Source organism: Colletotrichum godetiae (genome assembly GCF_030913485.1).
Source record: "Colletotrichum godetiae strain CBS 193.32 chromosome Unknown BDP55scaffold_11, whole genome shotgun sequence".
NCBI classification, from domain to species: Eukaryota; Fungi; Ascomycota; class Sordariomycetes; order Glomerellales; family Glomerellaceae; genus Colletotrichum; species Colletotrichum godetiae.
Window position 1 is genome coordinate 710,265 of NW_026851259.1, and position 25,871 is coordinate 736,135.

The following is a 25,871-nucleotide window of genomic DNA, read 5'->3' on the forward strand; positions in this document are numbered from 1 at the left end:
GGAGCTCCTAGCGAGAAAAAAAATAAACCAGGCCCCTTTTTCGAACCCCTGGTCTGCCGCACCACGAAGCTCTATCCTGTTCCTGTTCCTGTTCCTGTCCCATCCTATCCGTACGAAGTACTGCGTTCGCGCTATTCACACGCACCCAGTCGCCCAGTACCTCTGACGGATCCTCCGTGTACCTGATCTGACGAGCCGCAGTCCCGTTCGTACGTACCATACACTGTACCTACCTGGCCTACCCATCCGTACCTACCTTACCTTGCTTGCCCAATCTTTGGTCAAGGTTTCTCACCGGCCCAGCAACCATTACCAAGGGCCCCCGACGAGAAGGCAAGGTACACACGAGGCAGGCCGCAGACCACACTAAGAAGAACGGTCCCTGGTGGGTTTGCCATGCCTTCCTTGAGGCTCTGAAATCCAGACTTTTAGTCAGTGCATCCACTGTCCCAAAAGTTTGGTTTTCACCCAAGGCCCTGCCAGTTCCGCTCTGTTCTTGTTCGGTCGTGATCTTTCCAACCTCTTCTTTGCACATTGTATGTTTGCTTCCCCCGAATAGCCTCTGCCCTCCCCCGGTCGTGGCCATGGCGTCCGATCCTATGGGAGCTCGAAAGGCTCACAGGAGTTCAGAAGGCTCCCACATACCTCCGAAATACTACCACGCCGACCGTTATACTGCCAACGCCGCTGTCTCCTCCTTCTCCTCCTCCTCCTCCCGAAGAGCCGACCGCGACGCCGCTCACCGATCCGCCCCCGCCGCTCCGAAGAGACATACACCTCACTACGCCGTCCACCGAGAGTCTTCGATCGAGCCAATACGGCCTTCTGCCTCTGCCTCCGAACAACCTGCCAACTATCGGGACTCCTTCATCTCCATCGTCGACGACCCGTTCTTCCTGCGATTTGACGATAACAACATTGAAGGGGCTCTTGCACTCGACCCCCGTTGGACTGCAACTTCATTTGACGACGCCGACGCCGACGCCGAAGACGAAGGAGACAATAACGAAAACGAAAACGCGGGCGATAGCCAGGAAGACGAAGACGAGGAGGAAGAATTCGATTTCGACGCTTTCGAGTTCCGCGATGACGACACGCCCAACGAGCGCTGGCCGCCCCCAAGAAGAGAGTCGTTGATAATAGGACATTCCTTGTACTGGGTAATAATGCCCCACTAGACACAGACTGCGGGGTAGCTGATGAGACGGGAGTGGAAAAAAGGGGCTGACGATCATAGCAACCACCAACCTCCGCCATCATGGAGAGCCTCAATATCGCAGTCATTGGCGCCTCGGGCGTTGGCAAGTCGTCCTTCGTCCAGCGCGTGCTGGGCCTATCGCGACCGCCCATTACCAATGCATCCAGCGTCCGCATGGTCGTTGACAATGTCACCTACGGCGTCACGCTGATCGAGCTAGACCTCGAGTACTTTGAGCTCAATCCGCTACAGCCCATCCAGTGGCCGAAACAGATCAACGGCCACATCGTCCCGCGGGTCGATGGCGCCCTCATTATCTACGATGTCATGAATAAGGAGAGCATGAAGGAATTGCCTCAAACGATTGGTGAGCCTAACTTTGCGCCGTTTGATTCGTCTAGACGCGGCGCGTCTTGCTGACACGCGCTAGCTGCTTTAACAAAGTCGGGTCTGCCGGCCGTCCTCGTCGCCAATAAATGCGATCATCCCGAGAGCGAACGGCAGGTTGATTCGCAGCGAGTCGCCAGCCACGAGTATTTCAAGTCATGCGTTGGGGTTTTCAATCTATCAACAAGTAGTCCAGAACGGGCCAGAGCGTGTTTAAACACAACTTTGAAAGCCTCGATCGCTTACCGCAAGGGTAACTTGAACCCGTCATTGGATGCATAATTAGCCAATGCAATGCTGATGAAGTACCAGAATCACAATTAGAATCGGGCATGCCCCGCCGCCGTGCAGCGTCGGCGGCCAACCTCGAGGCCCACGACAGCTCCAACGGACGCCCGCTAAGTCAGCAGAGTAAACATAGCCGAGCGAGCTCTGATTTGTCGCTTCTTCGAGGTGTTCCCCCTCCCATCCCCGATCACTTACGTGGCCCACATCCTCCACGGAGTCCTCGAATAGCCGACTTTGGTGGTGCGCCTTCAAGTTCGGGCTCGTTCGGCCCATCAGATACCATTGAGGAGGAGTCTCAACAAACTGTCTCGAGTCAGCTACGGACACCTGGGATACGTCTCGACCGCGGGCCAACGGATTCGTTTCTAGATATGGAGGAATCAGACGCCGAATCATTCAGGTACTCGGAGGAGGTTCCCATTCTACAACGGAGTGATGAGAGCTTCCTCGAGAAGCCGACCAAGGCCACAGGGGTGGCCTTTGAAGAACTTGTCGACCGGCTCATTGCTCCCCGGATGACCAAAGCAGACAACAACTTTTCGGACGTTTTTCTGTGCCTCTACCGAAAGTTTGCCGCACCTGGCGAACTCTTTTCAGCAATTCTCACGCGACTTGACCGCGTCAGAGACGACAAATCAGCACATTATCTTTCCAAGACCGCAACACAACTCAGAATCATTGAAGTTGTCGCAAAATGGGTATCGCTGTACCCTGGCGATTTTGCGCGGTCAGGCACGAGGCGAAACCTAGAAGAGTTCATCAAGCATCTCTCCACCGAGCCGATCTTTTCCATCGCTGCGCAGCAAATTCGGCGACATCTCGAGTTTAGTGTGGTGGAGGATGACAACACCGGGTGGGCAAAGTCAGACGAGGTTGCAGACGAAGAAGGCAGCAAACTGTTGTCGAGGGAGAAGACGCGCTCTACATCAGACATGTCCAACGGTATGATCACCCTGAGCATCGACGACGACAGGACTACAGATGAGAGACCTTCCGGCAGCTCCGACTTTTCCCAAGTGGACAGGACTAGTAGCGTGGGTACGCATGTTTCGTTTCACTCGTACGACGAATACGAAAGAGAGGCGGCGAACATGGAGCCCACGGATGTGCTACCGATGAACAAGTTCCGTTACCACATTTTCATGGACATCACGGACGACGACATCGCCGATGAGATGACACGCATCGACTGGGTTATGTTCTCTTCTATCCGCATCAGAGACTTTGTGCGGCATGTGAGTCTCTCCCTGGAGCAACGATCCAAATGCAAGAGTCTCAAGAACGTGAATCGGATGATTAACCACTTCAACCACGTGGCGAAGTGGGTTGCCAATCTGATATTATTACGAGACAAGGCAAAGCATCGGTCCCAGATGTTGGAGAAGTTTATGAACATTGCACAAAAGCTGCGGCGACTCAACAACTACAACGGTTTGGCGGCGGTGCTCGCAGGGATCAACGGCACGGCGGTCCATCGGCTGGCGCAGACATGGGCACTAGTACCGCCTGAAGCGCAAAAGTCGTTTGCAAAATTGGGCATTCTCATGGGCACACAAAAGAGTCACTTTGCGTATCGCCTGGCATGGGAGAATTCCCCGTTGCCGCGGATACCATACATTCCACTGCACCGGAGAGACCTGGTCTCGGCCGAGGAAGGAAGCAAGACATTTGTGGGACCTGAAGGCGATAGAGTTAATTGGAAGAAATTCGAGGTACTTGGGGAAGTACTGCTGCCGCTCATGAAGAGTCAAGGAACTGCATACCCGAACCTCTCGAAGCACGAGGCAGCTAGAGAGCTGATTTTGGACTGCAGGATGCCAACAGACGAAGAAGTAAGTGAGGTGGTGGCGATGATGAATAGTACAGCATGACTAACGTGTCATCACAGGAAATATATCAACGGAGTGTACAGCTGGAAAGCACGGCGGGCGGCGGTGCCGAGTACAACAAGAAGAAGTTCCCATGGTTCGCCAAATAGAATCTGGCAAATGGGCGAAGTGTCTCGACGGAAAGACTCTTTTGCCCAACGACGACGAGAGCATAGAAGGACGAAGGCGCAACGTCTGCGGGCAAGCTGGTCATTAGCTCGCGCGAGACGTGATGGCGCATGCATGCGTACATATCAACGTGTCGGGTTCACGCAGCGAAGTGGGACTGTTTCTAGGCGATTTGGCTCGAATTTCACGTTATAGATATCCTGTTCAGCAATTGATATCGAGGTCGATGATGGCCTCGAATTACACTGTCGACCCTGGTCCCGTCTGTCGAGTTTGATAATGGAATCGTGCCAGTACAGCACAATGACGGGACTAATTTTCTCCCGCAGTGTTATGACGGTGGAGGTGACAATTCTTCTCTGGGATTTTGCAGATTAAGCCAAGGACGGACGGCAACGCTAGCTGTTAGGGCTCAAGAATGAAAGGAAGTAAGTCATTGAGGCTCACCATGAACACCACCACGACCAGTAAACCACGTTTCTCTCGTCGGACGGGGGGGCGTCGAAAGTGTGTCTGGGCTTGTACGGCGGCGGCAACCAAGACCAAAACAGTACCTCATCGACGATCGATTCACATATTCCCAAGTGCCCTTGTCAGTCGGCGACGGTCCAGGCCATGTCGGGGCCCCGGGGGTGGCAGCGACGGCCCAATGCAGTGAGATGTGGCCGGCGAAGAGCTGCCCCGCTAGGTTGGATGGAGGTGCGCTAGAGCCAGTTGACGTCATGCCTCTGAAAGCTCTGATTTTAGCGTTTCAAAGAGAGGGGCAACAAGGGGCAGCAGCAGCAGCCAGCCGCTGTAATATCGGTGTCCAGGAGCAATTGTATGGTTCCATTTTGGTTGGAGCGAGGAGAGAGAGAGAAGGGGGAACTTTGGGAGAAGAGACTCACGAGAAGGGGGTCAGCTGTAGCTGCATCAGATGTCAATTGCAAATCCCCGAGAGCAATTGGCATGACAGGCAAGCGTTGTCCAAGGTTGTGCTGCTGCTCAGCTACCTACTCCTCTATGCCTTGCGGAGTGCGGAGCCGAAGGGGGGGGGGGCAATGGGGAACGCAGGCATTCAAGGTTGGCAGAAGCCACAGGCAAAATGGCACAAAATTCTATCTAAGTGCGAGGTACACCGTAATCGTATGGCGGTCATTCCAGATGGGCAAACACAATGGCATGGCTCGAATGCCCCGCGGCCGTCGCCCCCTCAACCTTGGATGCCTGCCCCCCTCCCCCCGGTGTGCTGCAGCTACTTGGTCGCTCGCGGCTGTTACTGCCGCGGGCTGTGAACTACCTGATGGTACGGAGTACTCTCCAGACCTCCATAGTTCTGCTTACTCGTGTCGCAGCTGCTTGCTCGCTGTTACCTCCGCTAACACTCCGCACTGCACTTTGGCTACCAAGTGCCTACCTTACCTTGCTCGACTCATTAAGGTGTCGTCGGACGGGCTTAAGGTAGTTTTGTTATCGCGCCCCTTGGTTGGCTGCTTTCCCACCTTGGTACCTGAAGATGCTGAGGCGCTATCTCAATCTTTTCGGACCAGACCTCCCGCCATTGCCCGCGGCTTTCCCAACACGTCGGTTCCCTGTCTGGTACATCCATCACCCAGGGCAGTGAGGCACATACATACTAGTAGCCGCATTTCTAATTTATTTTTCTTCCTCTCTTTCGAGTCTTCCCTCCAACTAAGACGCACCTACGCTACTACCTACCTTACCTCCTCTACGCAATCTTGCATTCTGCATCCTCCAGAGTCTCGACCTTCCTGCCCTTGTTGAGCTAGCTCGACAACCAGGTGTGAACGAAACTGACCGCCTGTCGCTGAGGTTATCGTGATACGTGACGTGCTCTGCCCGTGCTGTTCTCGGTAGCATTGCTGGCTGGGGTCTTTGGCTCTTACTAAAGGTCACCTCCGTCCTAATCCTGCACTTCGTCCCGCCGAACCTACACCCTTTCTCTCTTTTCTCGCTACAAGCCCACAACTCGCTCCCAAATCCAAACGGCCTGGAAATCCCTCAACCCTCAACGACGCTGCCTCCGCTGTCGTAAAGGGCGTGCTCTGTCTCTCCAACACTACGAGGTGTCCATCCGCCCACCATGGTTGTCTTTGACGGTCACGAGTATCTCACCGAGGAGGAGAAGCGCCTCAAGGAAGACCGCAGGCGCGAGAAGTACTGGAAGAAATGGGGCCCTTACGTTGCCGAACGTCAATGGGCCACTGGTGAGTGGCTGCTCAAGCTCTAGTTCCAGATTCAGCACCAGCTACTGCCATTGCTGCTGCAACTGCTGCCGTTGCTAGCAAACCACCCCGTCAGCGAAATAAACATGATCTAATCGAAGCTGTGTCGTAGTGCGAGAGGACTACAGTCCCGACGGAGACGCGTGGAGTCGTGAGGAAACCCCCGCCATTCCCCACGAGCTCCAGTTGCAGCCCGCTGACAATGTGCCCCAGACTTTACCCACGACGACGCACGATCCCGAGCCTACAGATGGGGTGAGGATGGAATTGCCGGTGTTTCTGACACCCATGGCTTCCAAAATATTGGATTTTCTTTCTGGAACGAGGAAGAGTCAGTGAATGCTCGTCGGGTTACTTGTGCTTCGTACCAATGGCTGATAATTCGACAGTGATTTCCTCAAGGAGAGATTGTTCGGTCTCTCAAACCCCCAGGGTAACCATGGCGAGAGCGTCAAGGAAGCTCACTTCCACGTTGACAACACCCCTGTAAGTAGCTCGAGAATGCCTGTGTATTTGTAGTTCGGTAGCTAACATACTCTGTAGACAGTGAGTTTGAGAAAGGCAGTTCCCAACTGCTCATATTGACAAACCGCTCGCAGCATTCCTACATGAAGTTCCTCTACAAGTACCCGCAGAAGAAGTTTCCCTACAAGGACCTATTGGAAGAAAATGCGCGCAGAGGCAAGGAAGATAAGGAGTACCAGATCGTTGACACAGGCATATTCGACGAAGATAGGTACTGGGATATTTTTATCGAAACGGCAAAGGAGACGGACGACCCTGAAGAGATCTTGTTCCGTGTTACCGCATGGAACAGAGGTCCCGATCCGGCACCACTTCACATTGTGCCGCAAATGTGGTTCCGCAACACCTGGGCCTGGGGCCGGGAGCCTGAGGACAAGAAGCCGTCCATTGAGAACGTCGGCGAGGGTCTGGCCAAATCCAAGCATCACAAGCTCGGGGACCGTTACTTCCTAATGTCGCCCTCCCCCGGTGTCGGTACCAGCGGCGAGGACGTAATCCCCCAGATGTTGTTTACCGACAACGACACCAACTATGAGCTGTTGTACGAGCAGGACAACAAGACTCCGTATGTCAAAGATGCCTTCCATCGTCACATTTGCGAGAAGGAAAAGGGGGCCGTCAACCCAGCACAGAAGGGCACCAAGTGCGCCGCCTGGTTCAGCTTCAACGAGGATGGTGGTGTTCCTCCCGGCGAGTGCGCCGTCGTTCGTTTCCGCTTTTCCAAGAAGAACCAAACCTACTTCGACGAAGGTGACTTTGACGACCTGGTCGATCTCAGAATTGCCGAGGCCGACGACTTCTACTACCGTCTCAGCCCTCTCCCCATGGCAGACGATTTGCGCAACATTCAGCGTCAAGCCTTCTCCGGAATGATGTGGACGAAGCAGCATTACCTCTTTATTTGGGACCAGTGGGCGAACGGTGACCCGACACAACCCCCTCCGCCGCCCAGCAGAAAAGACATTCGTAATTCTCAGTGGAAACACATGCACTGCGACGACATTCTGTCTATGCCTGACTCTTGGGAATATCCATTCTTTGCAGCGTGGGACAGTGCTTTCCATTGTATCACATTGGCAATGATGGACCCAGACTTTGCCAAGAAGCAGCTTGATCTCTTCACCAGAGAGTGGTACTGCCATCCCAACGGCCAGCTGCCAGCGTAAGTTACTTACAATCCACCGAAATAGATTGGTGCTAAAGCCGTATAGATACGAGTGGAACTTTGGCGACGTAAACCCCCCCGTTCATGCTTGGGCCACGTTCCGAGTTTTCAAAATTGAGCGCAAGCTCTACGGACGACAGGATTTGGATTTCCTCGAGAGAGTCTTCCAAAAGCTGCTGTTGAACTTCACATGGTGGGTTAACCGAAAGGACGCCGATGGCAAGAACGTTTTCGAGGGCGGCTTCCTGGGTCTCGACAACATTGGTCTTTTCAACCGCTCTGAGCCCCTCCCCACTGGCGGCTCTTTGGAGCAGGCTGACAGCACAGGCTGGATGGCCTTCTACTGTCTCAGCATGCTCAACATTGCTCTTGAGCTCGCAAAGCACCGACGCACATACGAGGATATTGCTTCCAAATTTTTCGAGCACTTCATCTTCATCAGTGATGCGATGACCTTCAGAACTGGCCAGAAGGACGAAAAGTCACTCTGGAACGACGAGGATGGCTTCTACTATGATGCTATCTCATGGGGTGGCCCCTGGATCCAGCAGCTTCCAGTCCGTTCTCTCGTCGGGTTGATTCCCCTTTACGCAACCCTCACTCTCGAGCCCGAACTCATCAACAAGCTGCCCTCTTTCAAGAAGAGGGTTGATTGGTTCATGGAGAACCGCTGCGATTTGGCCGAGCGCAACATGGCTAGTATTGCCAAGCGTGGAAAGGGCAACAGAATCCTCTTGTCCATCGTCAGCAAGGACAGGCTGGAGAAGATCCTTTACCGCATGCTTGACGAGAATGAGTTCTTCAGCGAGCATGGAATCCGGTCCTTGTCAAAGTACCACAAGGAGAACCCGTTCTCCATGGAGGTTAATGGCCAGACCTTCTCTGTTGGCTACGTTCCTGGCGATTCTGACAGCGGTCTGTTTGGCGGCAATAGCAATTGGAGAGGTCCCATTTGGTTGTGTGTCAACTTCCTTCTAGTGGAGTCTTTGCAGAGATTCTTCTTGTTCTACGGACATGAGTTCCAGGTCGAGTGTCCCACAGGAAGTGGCGACTACATGCATTTGGGCCACGTCTCCGAGGAGATTCAGCATCGTCTGCAGCACCTGATGACACGCAACGATGAGGGTCGGCGTAGCATCAACTCCGGAAACGACCTGCTCGACTTTGATCCCTACTGGAAGGATTACCTCTGGTTCTACGAATTCTTCGACGGCGACAGTGGCCGTGGGCTCGGCGCTACCCACCAGTGCGGCTGGACCGGTTTAATGGCTCGCATGATCCACGATACTGGGTAAGATGGTTCCCAATCCGCCATTTGTGAACATGATTGCTAACAAGGCTTGCCAGTATTAACTGCCGTCTGCCTCACACTCCCCGCACCCCCTCCGCGGGAATGTCTCATTACTTTGATGACATCTTTGCCCGCGGCACTGACCGCCGTGGCTCAATGACCCCTGGACCTGGTGGCAAGCCACGGATGCGTAGATCATCAACGGCGAGATCCATCGGTGCGAGGAGCGACTTTGACGAGACTAATGGCGACGACTCACTGAGCAACTCGGCTACGTTAGATGATCCAGAGAAGCTCCGACAGAGGATGAGGGAGAAGTCGGAAGCCGACGCACACATGCATCGCTACATTTCGGATCAGCTGGAGAGGTTCAAGGAGGACAAAGAGCACCCGGGTGGAACCGACAACGAATATGAGGCTGGCGTCTAGAGCTTCTCTCCAGTGATTACGACGCGAAGTGGCTGAGGAGCCGGCTGGTGCAAGTGTATCTGAATCTGGGCGGTTAAAAGAAGCGAACGAGTGCATCCATTGAGTTTCCTTGCGTAGTGCGCCTGATGGCAAACCAAAAATGCCATCAATGCACATAGAGCCATATACAGGACTGTTAGACTGCATAGGTAAAGGTTCCCAGGATTAATATACGTAGATTGGGTTTCAACCAAGTTCGTGGTGCTCGTTCGGCCCGAGACGCCTATAGTGAAGACCATTCCGCCCACAACGTTCGCAATACGCGGGCTTAAGACAGGCATAACTTTATCCCAACCAAGCAAGATGTCAGCTATTTCCAGACCAAGCTCCAGTGTAGATAGAACGAAGACTGCGGCTTGTTGGGCCGGTATACGTTGCAGAGGAATGTCAAGGTCGTACGGCCTCGACGGCAAGACACAGTCGACACACGGCATAGCCAAGGACTTTGACGTGCCCGGCCAGGCTAACCTATTTCAAGGTTTCCCCATACAGTCACGAGTGGTGTCCGACGAGTGAGCTTTCTCCCGGTAAAGGAAGTCATGAAAGCAGGTGTTTCAGAATGTACGTCTGTTCAATTGCACCGAGAGATCTTACATTTGAAAGCCTGGATGCTATAAAGATTGATCCCTTCAAGTCAGGAAAAAGCCTCCGGTCCCACCGTCACTCATCACCCACTAGAAGCGAGGGCGAACGTTGCGTCGAGAATCGGTAACATACATCATAGCGACTCATTATTGCCGCTGTTCCAGTTTCAGAGGAGAAATAACAGTCATAAAGACCATTATGTCCGTTGTAAGAAAAAAGGGGGTTCCGTGAATGCTTCTATTGTAGACAGAACTATGCACAGCTTTCGTCTCATTCAGGCCCTCAATGTCCTCTCGCCCGGGGAGGGGGAAAAGTGGCCAACATCGATCCTTCTCAGCCCTGTGCTGCAAAGACAAGAATGGGGGTGTCTTCACCCGTTCCTGGTCATTACACGTGAGAGAGCCAGACAACCATCTTCTCCATCCTCATCCCCCTTCCCACTATGCCCCCCCAAGTCAAGTTTACAAGAGACACACACACAAAGAGAAAATAAGGGAGGTTCGGTTTGGGTGTGAGAAGGAGGATTAGGATTTCTTCATGCTAGTATGATGAAGGTTTTGGTGTGGTTTTTTTTACAAAGTGTCAGTGAGAAGCTTGTTAAGCTTGGCAATCTTGCCAGAGACGCTGAGGTCGATGGTCCGGTCGCCAATCTCGACAATGAGGCCTCCGACGATATCGGGGTTGACCTAGAGAAGAAGAAGGGAGTGTCAGTCAAAAAGAGACAGTTTCTTCCGTTCGGGAAACCACATCTCTGATGCCAGTGTCCCGAACCGAGGTGATCTCGGGGGAAACGGCTCGGAGATGGGTGGTGGGATGTCAAGACGTACGTTGTTGGTGACCTTGAGCTTCTTGCCCTGGCCGACGTAGGAGGACTTGGCGATGGAGCTCTCGAGGCGGTTGAGGGTCTTGTTATCGAGTTGCTGGGAATGGGTGTTAGTGGCCTGTTCTGAATGACGTCCCTGAAAGCATGTGCGAAATTCCCTCGTTGAAGGTTGCAACTTTCAGGATCCCACCCCTGTCTATGTGTTTCGAGTCCGTCTTCAATCTCTCAATGACGAATTGCACATGCCCCCCTGAATCAAATCTCAAGTAAGAAGGAAACCTACAGTGGCGCTGGTGACAGTGAGCTCAACCTCGCCGCGGGCGGCGCTCATGATCTCGGCGAACTTCTGGGTGATGCCGGGGAGGAGGCCGAGGCGGTTGTTCTCGGCGAGGGCGGCGAGGAAGTTCTTGACAGTCTCCTGGGAGCCGGCGCCGGCCTGCTTGGTGAGCTCAGCGACGATGGCGGCCTTGTCCTCGGCGGTCAGGGTGGGCGCGGCGAGGACGGTGGCCAGCTTCTGGTCCTTGGCGAAGATGGCGTCGAGGGTGGCCAGAGCCTTGGCCGTGGGGTCCAGCGAGGAGGTCTTGGAGGCGGCGGTGTACTGTGATCGGGGGAAAGAGACGCAAAGAGTTAGCCATCTGTTTGAGATCTTTGAGTGGTTTCCTTCCGGTTGTGTTTTTCCTGCAATTCCTCCGGCAAAGCTCCCTCACTCCCCATCAATCCTCTCAATAAACATCCTCCCCCAACCAATTAAACCAATTGAATAACCGTTCGTCCAAGAGAGATCCGGTCTAACGAGGAGAGTAGATGCGTACCAGGGCAGTGGCGTAGGTGCCGTCGAGGCCAAAGACGGCGACGGGGGGCTTGACGGCCTCGGTCGCCGCGGCGGCGGCGTAGGTGCGGACGGCCGGGGCGCGGGCGACGAGGCGCGAAGCGGGAGCCGCCGCTCGTAGGGTGCGAACAGCCTGTCTCGAGAACATGTCGGGCGAAAGAGAGGTTCCGGTTGTGGTGGGTGGTGGAGTTCAATTGAAGATGGGAGACGGGCGGGAGGGAGGGATGGCTGGATTCGAACGAGACGCAGTGGTGGTAGCTTGCGTCGGTTTTCGAGGTTGAGGTTTGAACTTCGGCAATTTGGGATGTTGATGCCTTGGGACGCTGCTGCTGGGTGCTGGTTGAATGGTAAGGCATCAACTTAGGTAAGCGGTCTGAGGGCTCGGGTCGGTGGAAATCGGAGGCGTTCGTTGTTGCTGCTGCACAGGAAGGCGCCTGGGCCCAAGCTCCACTCTTCGAAGCATGTTCTGGTGCAATCAATGGGATGAAGTCACTTTGGGTCTGACAATTGATAGAACACATGCAAACTACCCAAGGTACTTGAGAGTACACAACATGTTGGTCATTCTCAATGCTCGAATTCTCAACCCAAAGCCCTACTGCCCGTTGCCCAGTTTGTAGTCTACAGTGATATCACAATAACCGCTTCCGTGCCTCATGTCCACAGGCTCAGCAGTGTCAAAGCCCAACGCGCCAATCATCAGACCTTCCTTATTACCTTGCCAACCGGCGTGTCATCCGTGTTTCCCCCAACGCCTAGACAATGCATGCATTCATACTCTCGAAAGGCTCGTCTGGCCTGGCTCAGTCGCTCTCAATCATCTTCTCCGCGAGGTCGTTCAGAGGACCGTAAAAGTCCTTGCCACTAGCCAACTTGTGCTCGTCAACGAATAGAACGTACTGCTTGAAACTCGTGTTGAGGTGGGGCTCCAACCCGAGCTCCCTGATGACCGCGTAGTGGTGGCAGTAGACGTGGGCATAAACGCGATACATGCGCTTGAAGATTTGTCGTACGGTGGAAGGAAATGATTTGGGGAAGGCAACACCTGGCAATCCATATTAGATAACCATCTCCAATTGAGCGGGACAAGGCAAATCTCACCAATTCTGCTCGGCAGGATCTGCTCGTCATCAATGTGACGCTGCACCCAAGCCATCAAGTGCTCAATGTAGTCCGGCGCGGCCATCTTAGTCGGCCTCTTGTAGTTCTCGCTGTCCTGCCACAAGTACTCGAACTCATCGGTTGCCTTCATCTCGGGACATGACTGAGGCGAGCAGAATTCGGTAATAGCGCCGTAGAGGAGGTTGATCTGGTTGTAAAAGTCGACCACTGCATTTGAGGCGTGTCAGTCGTGCTGTTTTCTTTGCTCCATCTCCCAATTCCCCCGGGTAATACTCACTATTGACTGCCAGCCACTCGTTCTCGTCTTCGCCTTCAGGCAACTTCACAACCTTGCGCAAGCTGCCACCTCCGAGCGTGGCCTCGGCATACTGTCGTAGTGCAACGCCGTTGTTGGCTCCCTTGACAGTGCGCGACCGAAATTGGTTCCTAGCCGCCTTCTGGTTACTGTCGTCCCCGTAGTCGTCGTCAGCAGCTGTCAACACTGGTTCAGGGATCTGAGGTTCGGGAATCTGGATGACAGTCACGTCTCGATTGACGAGACCAACTCCGTAGCTTCGTGGTGGAGGATCAGGCACAGCTGGCGGTACCGGGGGCGGTAGCGGTGGTATTCCAGCCAGCAAGCCCGTCCTTACACTGATGTATTGCAAAAGGGACATCATAGGGGCGGTGTTGGGTGTGGTACTGACACTGTGAGGCCCGCGACCCTGTCCATGATGGGCGGCGACTATTATTGAAATGCGCGCGAAAGGGGGTTCGATGTTCAATGTTGTCGTCGAAGGCTGCTCATTCCAGTGGTTAGCGGGGTAATGGAACAATTGAAATCCAAGGAAAGTCACTGAGAGATGTCATTGATATTGTGACATACCAGATAGTCATATGACGTCCAAAGATGTCGTCTTGATGCTCGTATCCAGTTTGCGCGACCGGGCGAGAAAATGTCTGGAGGTGAAATGTTAAATCAAGATGTTGTTGGATCCACGATGCGCGCTGTTGGCTGTTTTGGGTGACATGAGGTAAGGTGCGTGGGTGCCTTTGAAAGGGTCCCCCCTACTACGTTGAAGCGATGAATGGTGTTTATGCGCTTGCCCAATCGGTGCGGTTGCTGGGCTGCAGGAGCCCGGCTGGTGGGTACACGAGCCACAGTCGCTCCCTGCTAATTGTGGCTGAAGTGGTTCCAAGCGCCCGGGCGGGTTCCGGCTCCCAGGGGCGGAGAGCCGGATGACATTGGGCGGGCCTCCTAATTCCCGGAGCCGAGACCCAAATCTACGGCATTTTGCATTTGCGGATTGCTGCTAAATGTCCTCGGGGCCATGCTACTCCAACTTCCAGCTTCCGAGCGTCTCTGAATCTTGACTTCGATTCAGTCGTGTCGCTCAAATGTAGGCATCCCTGTCGATTTCTCCGCAGACAAACTCAATCTTCCACGAAGACTTCTGCCGGCCTGGGTTTTGAATAGCCTCAATTCCAAAGTGGAGACCATGTCATCCCCGCATTCGTAGTTCATCTCTTTCCCCTCATCGTTCCCCAGGGCCTATCCATAGCATGGTATTGGTGCTTTCGGTACAAACCACACCGAAAGATGAGTAGTTTACGGACAAAAATCCATGGACACAAACTTCACACATGACCACGAGGGGGGAGGAGCCGGCCTCGAGCGTCGTCATGAACGGTCCGCAGATCTCTTGGGTGAAATAAGAGCAGCCCAGCTTCCCCGCGTAACCCGCAATCCGGGGTTATGTATACTTAAACATTGGTCCTGCTTCCTCGATGCCATCCTAAGACTTCGTAATTGAAGAGAGGCAACCAGTCATGCGTGTTTTACATGTTCTCCCGCTGCTCTGCAGCCTCATTGATGCCAAAATTGACAGGCAGAAGGTTGTCCACGCCTTCAACCCCCGCCGCAATGCCAGCTCCCCTGAGACGCCGCTACAAGTAGGCAACGGCAACTTCGCCTTCGGTGCCGACATCACAGGTCTCCAGACCTTCAGCCCCTTTGCGACGATGTCAACGTGGGGATGGCACAACTTCAGTTTGCCCACCACGCCCGGTCAGACTCAAATCGAAGGTTAGTTTGCGTGTTCGAGAGGCAATGGGAAGCAGATGAGTAAGAAACGCGTATTGACTGTGTTTACGACAGACTACCACGGCACAGAGTGGTGGACACACGGCCGACTCGTCCAATACAACATGGCCAACCCCTCAAACAACGACATCGCAGACTGGCTCCGCGAGAACCCACACCGCATAAACCTAGGCATCATAGGCTTCTCCTTTTCTGACGGCGGCAACACGAAGGTCACGGAGGACATGCTCAGCAACAAGAACCAAACCCTAGATATGTGGACGGGCGTCATCCACTCCAGCTTCACATATAAAAACCATACCGTCAAAGTCGAAACTTGGGCCGACCCAGCCTTTGACAGCGTCGCCGTGTCTGTCGAATCGGGCCTCCTCTCCACCGGCGCCCTCTCCATCTTCTTCAACTTTCCCTATCCGACAAACGATAAGTTCGGCGCGCCGTTCGTAGGTGTCTTCAACCAGACGGACTTACACAAGACGTCTCTGTCGTTCCCTGACGGAGGAGGGACCAACAAGGCCAGGATCCATCACGACTTGACCACGACGCAGTACGACCTGTCACTCGAGTGGGATGCCGCCGGTGGTAGCGGTGCTATCAGGACACCCACTGACGGAAGCCATCGATATGTCCTTTCGAGCAGTGGCACAGATACACTGCGTTTCACGGCCAACTTTGCGCCTTCTGCACCCGAGTCCGCACCCGAGTTTGACGGTGTCGTAGCGGCTTCGAGGGAATGGTGGCCATCGTATTGGAACAACGGGGCCTTTGTAGACCTGACAGGGACCGTGGATGCCAACGCGACTGAGCTTCAGCGCAGAATAATCCAATCTCAGTACCTCGTGGCAGTGAACTCGGCGTCAGACTACCCTCCCCAAGGCGAGTCGACATCCAACCCCCTATTGCCATGTCTCGCCCGAGGAAAGTACTGACAGGGACGCAGAATCCGGTCTTGTGAACAATGGATGGTTTGGCAAGTTCCACGTAAGATGTACTCTCCAAACTCTTTGATATATGACCCCCCAGCTCACACACACACCTCCAAGATGGAAATGATCCTCTGGCACACCCTCCAATTCGCCCGCTGGAACAACCACGCCCTCCTCGCCCGCTCCCTCCCACAGACCTACACCCACCTCCTCCCCTCCTCCCTCGCCCGCGCCTCAACGCAAGACTACGCCGGCGCCCGCTGGGGCAAGATGACGGACCCCTCCACCATCGACGCTCCCGGCGAGATCAACACCCTCCTCATCTGGCAGCAGCCGCACCCAATGTACTTTGCCGAGCTCGCCTACCGCCACGCGCCGAACCCGCAAACCCTCGCCGACTGGGACGCCGTCCTCACCGCGACGGCGGACTTTATGGCCTCGTTCGCCTTCCGCAACGAGACGACGGACGTCTACGACCTCGGTCCGCCCATGTACCCCGTCTCGGAGAACACGAACCCCAACGCCACCGTCAACCCGACCTTTGAGCTCGCGTACTGGCGCTTCGGTCTTGACGTCGCAATCTCGTGGAAATCCCGTCAAAATTTCCCTGTACCGGAACCCTGGACCACCGTCAGAGATAATCTCGCGCCCTTACCCATCATCGACGGCACGTACCCCGTCTACGAGGGCATCCCCAACATGTGGGCCAACACGACGGTGCAAGACCACCCGGCCATGGCCGGCATATTTGGTCTCCTCCCGCCGCCGGCCTCGGGCCCGCCGCTGAACCGTACCGTGCTCGAGGAGACCGCCGCCCGGATATGGGCGCTGTGGGACCTCGACGAGTCCTTTGGCTGGGACTTCCCCATGCTCGCGATGAACAGCCTCCGCCTGGGCGACGCGGAGCGCGCGGTCGAATATCTCCTCCACTCGACGTTCCATTTTGATGAAGCGGGGTATCCCGTCGGCGGAACGAGGGTGCCGACGCCGTACTTCCCGAGCTCGAGTAGCTTGCTGCTCGCCGTGGCTATGATGGCCGGTGGCTGGGATGGCGAGGAAGGACCTCACTTCCCCAGTGAGTGGGATGTCGTAGTCGAGGGCTTCGTTCCTGGGTTGTAAACAAGAGCTGAACCGGTGAGCTAGGGGGCAACATGTAGAAATATAGGCTTGCCTTTCAACTTCGATATATTCAATACCCATCCGTGCAGGCGCGAGATGATGGAAAGCTAGAGACATGAAACAAGTAGAACAAGTCGCACAACTCCAAGTGTTTGCCAGGAATTTCATAAAACGCTTCAAATTTTATCTTCTGCTGGCGTCGGTCGTTCTAACCGGGCCCTGGATGATGAGCATTTCACAATATTCTGCTCAAGCATCCTACAAGCCTTCCACTACGGCGTCGGAAGGATAAAGTGAACAGCCGGTGCGATGTACCACTCGGCAGCCACAGAGACCACATCAGGGCCTCCGGGGTTTGACCTCCTTTTCCCACCTCAAACCCAAACCCGAACCCAAACCTATTCTCATTCGGCGTGCATTCGTGAGTCATATGGGTGATGAATAAAGAAGCCTATAAGCTGACTTTGTTGTCCTGGTGGTCAGGGTTTCCCGCGCAAAAATCTCATCATGAAGGGATGTAAGAACATGTGTCAAGGTGGATCAGAGCAAGATCTCGCCCATGTTCTCGCCCTCGAAGCCCAGCGTGCTAAGCTTCTTGATCCGCCCCTTGTCGCGCGCCTTCTCCTTCTCCTTCCGCTCGTTTGCCAGGCCCTGGACGAGCTTGAGGTCGCCCGGCTCGTAGCCCACGGGTGGGTCGTCGTCCTTGTCGAGGTCGATCTCGCCCAGGAGGAGCACGTTCTCGCCGCGCACGAGGAAGATGCCGCGCTTGATATCCGCAAAGAGGCCCCCTTCGCGGGGCGGATTGGCTTCCGGGTCCGGGTGGGCGTAGACGCGCTCGACGGTGTCTTGGAGAACGAGGTTGGCTGATAATAGGCAAGGAGAAGAAGCCCATCGTCAGCCTCTTGAATGTACAGTTGGATGAGGTTTTGGTGTTTGCCGTTTACATACCGAATTGATCCCAGCTACGGAGGACGCCAATCAGTTTGCGCCCGTCGCGGAGTGCAACCATAAGCTTCTCTGACGGAGGGTTAGCGTTTGCTGTCTCGCGAAGAGTACCGCAGCACTCATGCGGCCGAGGCTGCCGTGGTATATCCCATACTGTCAGTCATGTCCAGCAGCTGCGCCGCAGTGGTGAACATCTGAGGCGGGAGCTGAGGGGTCTGTTGAGGTGGAGGCGCGCGGCCGCCGAGAACGGGCTGGCCCCCCTGGGGAGGGGCATCGGAGATGTTGAGGTTTTCCATTGTTATCTTGTTGGCATTGGTATGTGGTAGTTATTGCATTCGAGCCTGTCCCAGTCCATCGATTTGGGCGCAAAAAGAGGGTGTGAGGCGAATGCGATGCAGCAAAGCGAGTAGGTAGATTAAACCGTGTCGCGGAAGGACATTATCAGGAAGGGATTTCGAATTATCGTTTGTAGCTTGCCTCGCGCTTGTTTGTATGGACAAATGTGCTTCGGTCAGCTCTTTTGGTTCAGAAACGCTGGGTGTGATCGATCAAGCCATCATCATCGTGGGGTCTATCCCTGGTACGGGTTTGGTGTGGCGGTGTTCTCAAAGGTAAACCCAACCTTAGCTGAGATGCGGAATCGGAAGCCCTGTTTTTGCGTCATCCGAAGAGGTACATCGAACATTGAAGCGGGAATGGGGCTAGACGCCCCGGCAGAAACCGCAGGCACGGATCGTTTGCTGGTTGGAGGTCGGCGGCTAGGGCACGTGAAAGGCGGGGCATGAGTCAATCCCTGCTGTCAAAATTTCTGATGATCTCAGATGCATGCGGGGCAGTCGTAGTCCCTGACGGGAGGTGGTGCTGTGGAGGGGGGGAAGCAGGTGGCAGCCAGTCCGGCTGTATGCTCTTAGGTTGACTTCCAGTGTCTGCGCCGACGGGTTTGGCAGGCAGGTATGCGTTGTTGGCAAGAAAGGCTTTGTGTCGCGCAAGTGACAGGAGACAAAAGGTCTCAGGGCAAGTCTTTGGGCAAGTCTGGGTCACACGAACCCCGGGAGGGCTGCAGCTTTCTTACTTCTAGCTTCGTGTTGTTTCTTTCTCACGATACTGCTCTCTGCGGACTATTGCGTTGGTCTATCTATAATCAAAGAACCATTTGGTCTCGCGAAGTGGCCCCGACAGTCCCACAGAGCACTGACTTTGGTCATAAGTGACCATGACTGCCATAAAATACCTCCCGCTTCGCCATATCTCAATTGCAGTTTTGCACTTTGATGCTTCCCATGCCAGTTCTGGGCCGCCCCTTTTGATTTTCGTCATCTATAGCAAGCAAACCATCAACGCCCATGTCATAATGCAATTATTTTTTTCTTTTCTTTTTTCCCTTTCCTCGGCGGGTTAGTAAGAAAGAGGTTTCGTCTGTAGACCGAATAGAGCCGACGATTTAGGTGTGCTCTTCAGGGCCAACAACTCCTCTGTCGAGAGTCAAGGGTCCTTTGACACTTGAAAGTTTGTCGAGATCCATAGATCACCTCAGGGGCGCATCTTTGTTTGACGACAGCGGTGACCTTGGTAGCATATCACACCGTGAAGATGCCGGTTTGAGCTTGGAGCCAAGAGCTAAAGCCAAGGGACCACGGCGTCGATGCGCCGGGTGCGTATCATGACTTTTTCATAGTGCACCTTGTCAATGCCTCGAGTAGCTCAGGTCGAGCTGCCAACGCATCTTTGGCCTGAGCATATGTCATCCACTGGCGCTCCCTCTTGTGGCTTTCGGGCCAGGCATCCTCTTGCGCTGTGACGGTAGCCTCGTAGAACCTGTATAGAGCCTTGGCTGAATCTTTGCTAGAGTGTTTCGGTGCTCTCGTCTCGACAATATCTCCCAAATCATAGTCGATCTCGATCGTGATGCCTGCTTCTTCCCAGGCTTCACGCGCCGCCGCTTCGGTGCACTCCTCGTCCGTCTCCCAGCCGCCCTTGGGTAGTACCCAGCCCTTCCGGCGGGTGGACTGGATGAGGAGGACGTAGCGCTTGTCCTTGGTTAGGGGGACAACACCAGCAACCAAGCGCTCGCCTTTGGAGTTGTAACCTGCGATGACCAAGGTGTTAGTGGGTCCCGCGCAGCGAGCAGGCGCACCAGGGTCGGGGAAAGAGGCTCAGGATGGGAGAGGTGTTGCCTCTGCCCCGTTTGCGCACTTACGCTGCTTGCTTCTTCCCGTGCGTGACTCCATCGTCCGCTCCTTGTGAGAGGAAGCCATCTCGGAGAGCTTGTCTGTCGCGGGGTTTGTTGTGGAATGTGTTTGGGGTCGGTTATGGTGGGGGCCTGCTCTAATATGCGGTGGCGGTAGGTCCGGCAACTTTTTCCCCTCGCAAGATGATTTGCAAGCCCAAAAGCTGTCCGGGCGGCGGTGGGTGTCGGGGTTCGATGCGGGTTCAGAAGTTTTTCAACGACATGATCGCGCTTTTCAAAGTGGTATGAGCGGTTGATAGTGAGAGAGTGTGCGATGCTGAATCACACGACAGAGGGGGGGTCCTGACGAGGGAATCGCAGATTGCTGGCGCGTGTTGTAGCTTCGGACGAGGCTCGGATCTGAGGAGCAGCAGCGGCTACCAAACTTCTCTAAGAGATCTGACCAGGGCAGACCCAAGGCAGTGCGATCGTAGGTGCGGCAGCAGCAGAGAGCGAGAAGAGTGAAAGAAAGACCAGTAGAGGGAACGCTCGGATGGATTCACCACCACAATGGAGAAACGAGTGGGACCAGCCTGTGTCGGGCCAGCAGTCGCACGTTTCCGGCCAAAGGGCAAACCTTGACCGTACCGAGTCACTCAATGGCTTACAGAGAGCGAAGTCGGGGTAAGGCAGACAGGCGTCGGCCAGGCGATGGAGATACGGCAGAACAACAGGAACGCTCTTCGTCTGGCTGGTTCGGGGTTTGAGGATTTTGGGTGACAAAGATCGCTTGTTGTAGACCAGAGAGGAGACGGGAAGGAGGATGAGGCGGAAGGACGCGGCGTCAGATATGACTGAGGCACGCACCACCGAGTGACGAAAGACCCTAGTGAGAGGGTAAAAGATGGGGATTGTATATTTTGGCTTAGGAGCTGACCGCAACGGAACGGGCACAAGGAGCGAAGGTGTTCAACGTGGAAAGTGAAAGAAGTCAAGACCAAGAAGGGCCAGGATGGGCGTAGTTTGCTAAGGCGGCGGCAGTAGTAATAGTAGCTGGAAGCTCTGGTGCAGGCCAGAGAGTGACATGTCTCGTGCCATAAGAGCAAAGATGGGCGGGAACGGGCTCCAGGGGAAATTAAAGTTGATTTATATACTTAGCCCTTTGAAGGCAGAGCTTGTGCCTCCAACAGCCCACGGTACCGGGCAGGGGGAGGGACTACTAAGGTGGTCCAGCTACCTAGCTAGCGGGCTACGCTGGTCAGAGAAAGAAAGAAAAAAAAAAAGTGAAGGTAGATGGGAGGTCAGGGTATGATGCCAGGCTGTGGACGGATAGGGTAGGTTGGTGTGTGTGAGCGTATGTGTGTGTGTGTATGTGAGAGTGGAAAGAAAGTGTGGTGTGGCTGCGGCGTGTGGGAAGGATGAGCAGAGCAGCCAAGGTGGGCAGCAGAAGCAGAGGCGTGAACTGAGCGTAAAAAAAAGCCGATCAAAAGACTGAGAAATAAAAATAAATAAAAAAATCAACAGGGTGAGGTGTGGCAAGGACAGGCAGGAGATGGGGGTGAGAAGTGACATGCATGGGGAAAGCTCCCCGTTGGTCTCTGGGTTTCTGGGATTCAGCCAGGGCAGGTCCGCATACCGCAGACCGCATGCACAGGGAAGCTCAACCTGAACCTGAACATTCTGGGAAGGGAAGGACCAGGAGAGCGCACCTCAGGCACAGTATTATCCCGTACCTTCCTCTCTCTTTCACTCTGTGTTTCCTCTTCCGTTTTCTTTCTCCTTTTCCCTCTTTCTCTGTAACCCCGTTTCCCGTTTACCTTCTTCAATCTTTGGGTGGTTCTAGAAACAAGGTAAGAAAAACTCGCAACCTTGACGCATATTGTCCAGACAACATGCCCCCCTTTTGGATTCACTCAGGCAACTTGAAAGGTACTCGTGAGTGCTGTGGGAAAAGAACCATACGAGGTGGTACATCTGGACGTCTGCTGGTCGGGTACGTAGGTACATGACTTGCCGTCTGACAATTCAACGACAATGCCGCTAATCTTTCTTGAGCAAGTTGATGGATCGACCCAGGTCCCCCGTTTACCAGTCACTCACCCAGTCTCGCCATCCACGCCCAGCAGTCCAGACCCAGTGTTCCAGCGCTTTCTCTCTATCGGCCGCTTCCAGTCAGTCCGAAAGTTACCAGGCTTGGCTTGCTACGCCTGGGCTGGTATCCGCACAAGTACTTCCAATTCATCTCGAGATTTCTCGGGCCTATGGGGTACACACGTACATACCCACTGTTTGTCGACATCGCCGCCGGCGCACTCGAACCCTCGAGCACAAGCATTGGGTGCCAAATGTGCCGCATGCCCTGCAGGCTCGGCATCCACTGCACTTGCGGCAGGCCATGATCCCAAAAATGCGTTAGAGGGGTGGGGTGCTGCAGCCAGTAATGGATGTGATGGGACTGGAGAGACTGGGCCCATCCAGTCCAGCTCCAGCGACCTGGACGTTCCCTCTCACTTTTGTCCACCGTATCGACGTACCTAGCACTACGGAGTACCGTGCTTCCCACACCGTTTGCTACCGCAACCTCCTCAGTTTCTTACCAAAGTACAGAGTACCTTTTGGGCCTGCGACTCAGGTTGTTAGCATCGGCCTTTACAAAGTCCACTCGTATCGTCAGGTCTGAAGACTTGGGATGGCCATGAAAGGTGCTCCTTGATACTACGCCTTATCCGAACCGCTTGTGTGTGAACTTGGAAAGTCTCTACTACGTATGAAGGTTTGCTCGGCGTTTCCAAGGGTTGCGGCTTGCAAAGAGCACCATAAGGTTACCTAGCCTTGAAATCAACTAATCGACCATGCTACCGATATTTAGACCACCTTCAATGCCGCTTGGCACGAGCACAACGATCCGTCTCCGTTCCTTCTCTTCTCTCGATTGAGCAAGCAGAGCCGGGAACCACTGGCCAACCAGTCGGACAGCAGCACGAGTTCTCCAGTGCTCCCACAATCTGTCGTTGCCTTGGCCCCCGGGCCAAGTGATGCGACGAACAAGCATCTCGCTGGCACAGGTGTCCAATGCAAGCCACGCCGTGTCGCTCCGACTAAAATAAGAAAGTGCAAGAGCGTTGTTTAGGCCAGCAGGCGCCGATGTCCTCGTGGTCTAGGAATCAGGAGACGCTGTTTAGAAACTTGCAAGGCCTATTCGATTCGCCATGAGCTTTGCGTACGCTATACGCAAGAATGTGTTCCTCTGACTCGGCAAGACCAGTGAGATGCTTTGCTGAACAAAGTCTCCCTGGACAACAGAGGGGCACAATGAACCGAACAGCTGCTCTGGTCAACTCAAGCGCCTCCTTTGATGTGCGAACAACTGGCGACAGAGGTCGGTTGACTTGTTTCTGGGGTTAACAAGGGACCCCCCGACTGAGGATTGTGTCGAGCCCGCTAGAGGGCACAACCTGGAAGGCAATGCCAAATCTTCAACGGTGACCGACTCATCCGCAAGCTGCTCGGCTGCAGGATGGTAGCTCAACGCTGGCGACATTGGCATGCTGACTTTTGATTCTCAATATTAGCCAGGCACTGTCGTCAGGCGTCGGCTAGAATGACACCGAGCCTGCGAGGTGGCCTTCAGCGAAGAGTTATCAGCTCACACACTCTGACCAACTATCTACTTTGCTGCTGCCCAAGCCCTTTCTCTCCGACGTTATCACGCCTAGAGTTGGAGGTCTTTTATGACAGCTTACTTAGAGCCCAGGGGATTGTTGTACATTCCTGGTGTCAACTCGCTTCAAGAGTGAACTCATCGCGGAAAGTTCTGATTGGCTCTTGCAAGCTCTGATGTGCTCTGCCAGTGTCTACCACAACATCAATGCTCAAGGAAACTTCTACAACCCATTGAGGATTTCGTTGTCGATTGTCTCAAAAGTAGGCACTAAGTACCTTACGGACAGATGGCAGTTACTGTATAACAGCGAGACTGGAAATGTAGGATAGGTACTCTGGTACAACGCGCAAGTGCGTCGTTACTGCGCCAATGTCCGTTTGAAATGAACCCGAACTCCTTCATCTTCGGCTCTCCAGCGAAACAGTTCAACCACCAGTCCAGGGGAGGGGTGCAGCCACACACCCCCATCGCAACTGGTTGTCTTTCAGACGTTTGACGGGATGTATCCCACACTGCATCGGAATTGGAAGCATGCTGGCCACTCAAGTTACGAATAATTCACCAAGCAAGCCACGCTTTCTTGTCCAGGATAGGATTCTGATGTGGGGGTGCAACTTTCGCCCAATGCCACCGTGTGCGAGTTGATCAGCCAAGGAAGGACCTTCTTGATGAGTTACTCCTATGCTGACCATGACGATCCGTAACGTCCTCGACAAGAGGCCAAGCATCTATACCTCGAGGGCCAGAATCCTCAGCCGATACGTCGTTCAACCTGGCGGGTGCGTGCACTGGAACGCAGCTTCCGCTCTTCCATTGAGTTCTAGGAGGGAGGTCGGAATACAACCCCAAGCAATGCGACGAAATACAACACCCCAAAGCTCACCTGCATTCACTACCGATCGTATCTCGATGCCGCGTTGCTACCTCCTTACCTTAGGGCTCGTGTCGGCTGGCCTTGCCTCCTGATGCTACAGCTCGCACGCTTACTCGACAGCTTCCATCAGGAGGATTTCCAGCTTGAAACCTCGAAGCCGCACCTCGCACTCAAGCTATCGCATATCATCTTCTTATCCAGGTTCCTTTCGCGCGTCATTCTCCGATCCGACAGAGCCGCCGCCGCCTCATCCTGGCACGTTGTATGCGACATTCTCTTGGGCCAACGAGATTGCAGACCTAGTGGTGTAGTCATCTGCCGTGAGGTAGGGTAACGCTGCCTGTTTGCATTACCCATGCTCCAGACTCTGACCTCCTGCATACCCGTGCCTTCGTCGTCGTCGGGTGACTAACCAGCAAAGACACGCAGCAAACAGAGAGCAGCGCATAGCTAAATTGAGCCGGCGCGTCCAGGTCAACGCCTCCACTTCAGCTTCCATACACGGGCGTCGACGAGTTGGTTCGAGTCAAAGAGCAGAGTATCTACGTTGGCAGACAAGGGACAAACCGACTGGGAACAGCAGGCGCAATTAATGGGGCGGTAAGGTGAGGCAAGCGTGCCAGCAGGCAGACAAACGCAACGTCGTCATACGTCTTCTTCAGGGCTTATTCGAGGTCAAGTGCTGGATATTGACTGGCCACTGCAGACTACAAATACATACCGGCCCATGTCAAGGAGGCATCTCGCAGTCCCAACGGGAGAGCCTCACTCGCGTCGCATTTACTTCATATTCCTCCATCTTCTAGGCTGTCAGGCCGCACTGCACCAAGCGCTAGACAGCAGACGTCACGGCCCACCAGCTGGCAGTTACAGCGCTGCAACTCAAGAAAGGAAAAGGCCGTTAGGTCGTGTCTGGCGACTAACCCCTCACTCCGTCTCAAGCTTCGCAACCCCGCCAGCCCACGCTTTCCACTCCAATGCCACAGGGGGTGTGATAGTTCCACCAACAAGTGCACTTCCGACTTGACTACACGGCAACAAGTCGAATCCCAAGCCGAACAGCGCCATCCGCCGAGGAGGGGATAGAAAGGCAGCTGTTCACCCCTCGACTCTCACCTTATCACAGTCACCGGATACATAGCGTACCCCTCCTCTCCGCCCGGCGTTTAGACGTCAAGCAGCCTCGGAAGCGA

At 54.4% G+C, this 25,871-nt stretch overlaps 8 protein-coding genes across 8 annotated transcripts; 4 read left to right on the plus strand and 4 right to left on the minus strand.

The window, feature by feature from the left end:
- Window positions 1–201: 201 nt before the first annotated feature.
- BDP55DRAFT_656474 (RasGEF domain-containing protein) lies at window positions 202–4,121 on the plus strand. Its single transcript, XM_060574376.1, has 5 exons — window positions 202–1,160; window positions 1,238–1,565; window positions 1,629–1,838; window positions 1,898–3,705; window positions 3,762–4,121. The coding sequence occupies exons 1-5, from the start codon at window positions 585–587 to the stop codon at window positions 3,849–3,851; spliced, it is 3,012 nt and encodes a 1,003-aa protein (XP_060432300.1). The 5' UTR covers window positions 202–584; the 3' UTR covers window positions 3,852–4,121.
- A 1,832-nt stretch (window positions 4,122–5,953) lies between these two features.
- BDP55DRAFT_547535 (family 63 glycoside hydrolase) lies at window positions 5,954–9,505 on the plus strand (the record flags this gene model as incomplete). Its single annotated transcript, XM_060568748.1, has 7 exons — window positions 5,954–6,077; window positions 6,208–6,246; window positions 6,309–6,426; window positions 6,485–6,581; window positions 6,695–7,782; window positions 7,832–9,076; window positions 9,133–9,505. The coding sequence occupies 7 exons, from the start codon at window positions 5,954–5,956 to the stop codon at window positions 9,503–9,505; spliced, it is 3,084 nt and encodes a 1,027-aa protein (XP_060432301.1).
- Window positions 9,506–10,701: 1,196 nt separating this feature from the next.
- BDP55DRAFT_629704 (ATP synthase F1) lies at window positions 10,702–11,929 on the minus strand (the record flags this gene model as incomplete). Its single annotated transcript, XM_060572055.1, has 4 exons — window positions 10,702–10,815; window positions 10,957–11,049; window positions 11,236–11,550; window positions 11,765–11,929. The coding sequence occupies 4 exons, from the start codon at window positions 11,927–11,929 to the stop codon at window positions 10,702–10,704; spliced, it is 687 nt and encodes a 228-aa protein (XP_060432302.1).
- Window positions 11,930–12,443: 514 nt separating this feature from the next.
- BDP55DRAFT_49980 (Mob1/phocein family protein) lies at window positions 12,444–13,666 on the minus strand. Its single transcript, XM_060567643.1, has 3 exons — window positions 13,181–13,666; window positions 12,883–13,110; window positions 12,444–12,826 (listed from the first exon to the last, which is right to left on the minus strand). Exons 1-3 carry the CDS (start codon window positions 13,560–13,562, stop codon window positions 12,585–12,587), a joined length of 852 nt encoding a protein of 283 aa, XP_060432303.1. The 5' UTR covers window positions 13,563–13,666; the 3' UTR covers window positions 12,444–12,584.
- Window positions 13,667–14,498: 832 nt separating this feature from the next.
- Window positions 14,499–17,056, plus strand: BDP55DRAFT_578263 (Six-hairpin glycosidase-like protein). The gene is made up of 4 exons (XM_060570800.1): window positions 14,499–14,968; window positions 15,041–15,863; window positions 15,916–15,964; window positions 16,027–17,056. The coding sequence occupies exons 1-4, from the start codon at window positions 14,713–14,715 to the stop codon at window positions 17,026–17,028; spliced, it is 2,130 nt and encodes a 709-aa protein (XP_060432304.1). The 5' UTR covers window positions 14,499–14,712; the 3' UTR covers window positions 17,029–17,056.
- A 512-nt stretch (window positions 17,057–17,568) lies between these two features.
- On the minus strand, window positions 17,569–18,269 carry BDP55DRAFT_547547 (LSM domain-containing protein; the record flags this gene model as incomplete). Its single annotated transcript, XM_060568750.1, has 3 exons — window positions 17,569–17,891; window positions 17,977–18,045; window positions 18,128–18,269. The coding sequence occupies 3 exons, from the start codon at window positions 18,267–18,269 to the stop codon at window positions 17,569–17,571; spliced, it is 534 nt and encodes a 177-aa protein (XP_060432305.1).
- A 1,362-nt stretch (window positions 18,270–19,631) lies between these two features.
- BDP55DRAFT_547375 (NUDIX domain-containing protein) lies at window positions 19,632–20,228 on the minus strand (the record flags this gene model as incomplete). The annotated part of the gene is made up of 2 exons (XM_060568734.1): window positions 19,632–20,059; window positions 20,171–20,228. The coding sequence occupies 2 exons, from the start codon at window positions 20,226–20,228 to the stop codon at window positions 19,632–19,634; spliced, it is 486 nt and encodes a 161-aa protein (XP_060432306.1).
- Window positions 20,229–25,251: 5,023 nt separating this feature from the next.
- Window positions 25,252–25,841, plus strand: BDP55DRAFT_50093 (uncharacterized protein). The gene has a single exon (XM_060567644.1). It carries the CDS (start codon window positions 25,406–25,408, stop codon window positions 25,703–25,705), a length of 300 nt encoding a protein of 99 aa, XP_060432307.1. The 5' UTR covers window positions 25,252–25,405; the 3' UTR covers window positions 25,706–25,841.
- Window positions 25,842–25,871: the final 30 nt, after the last annotated feature.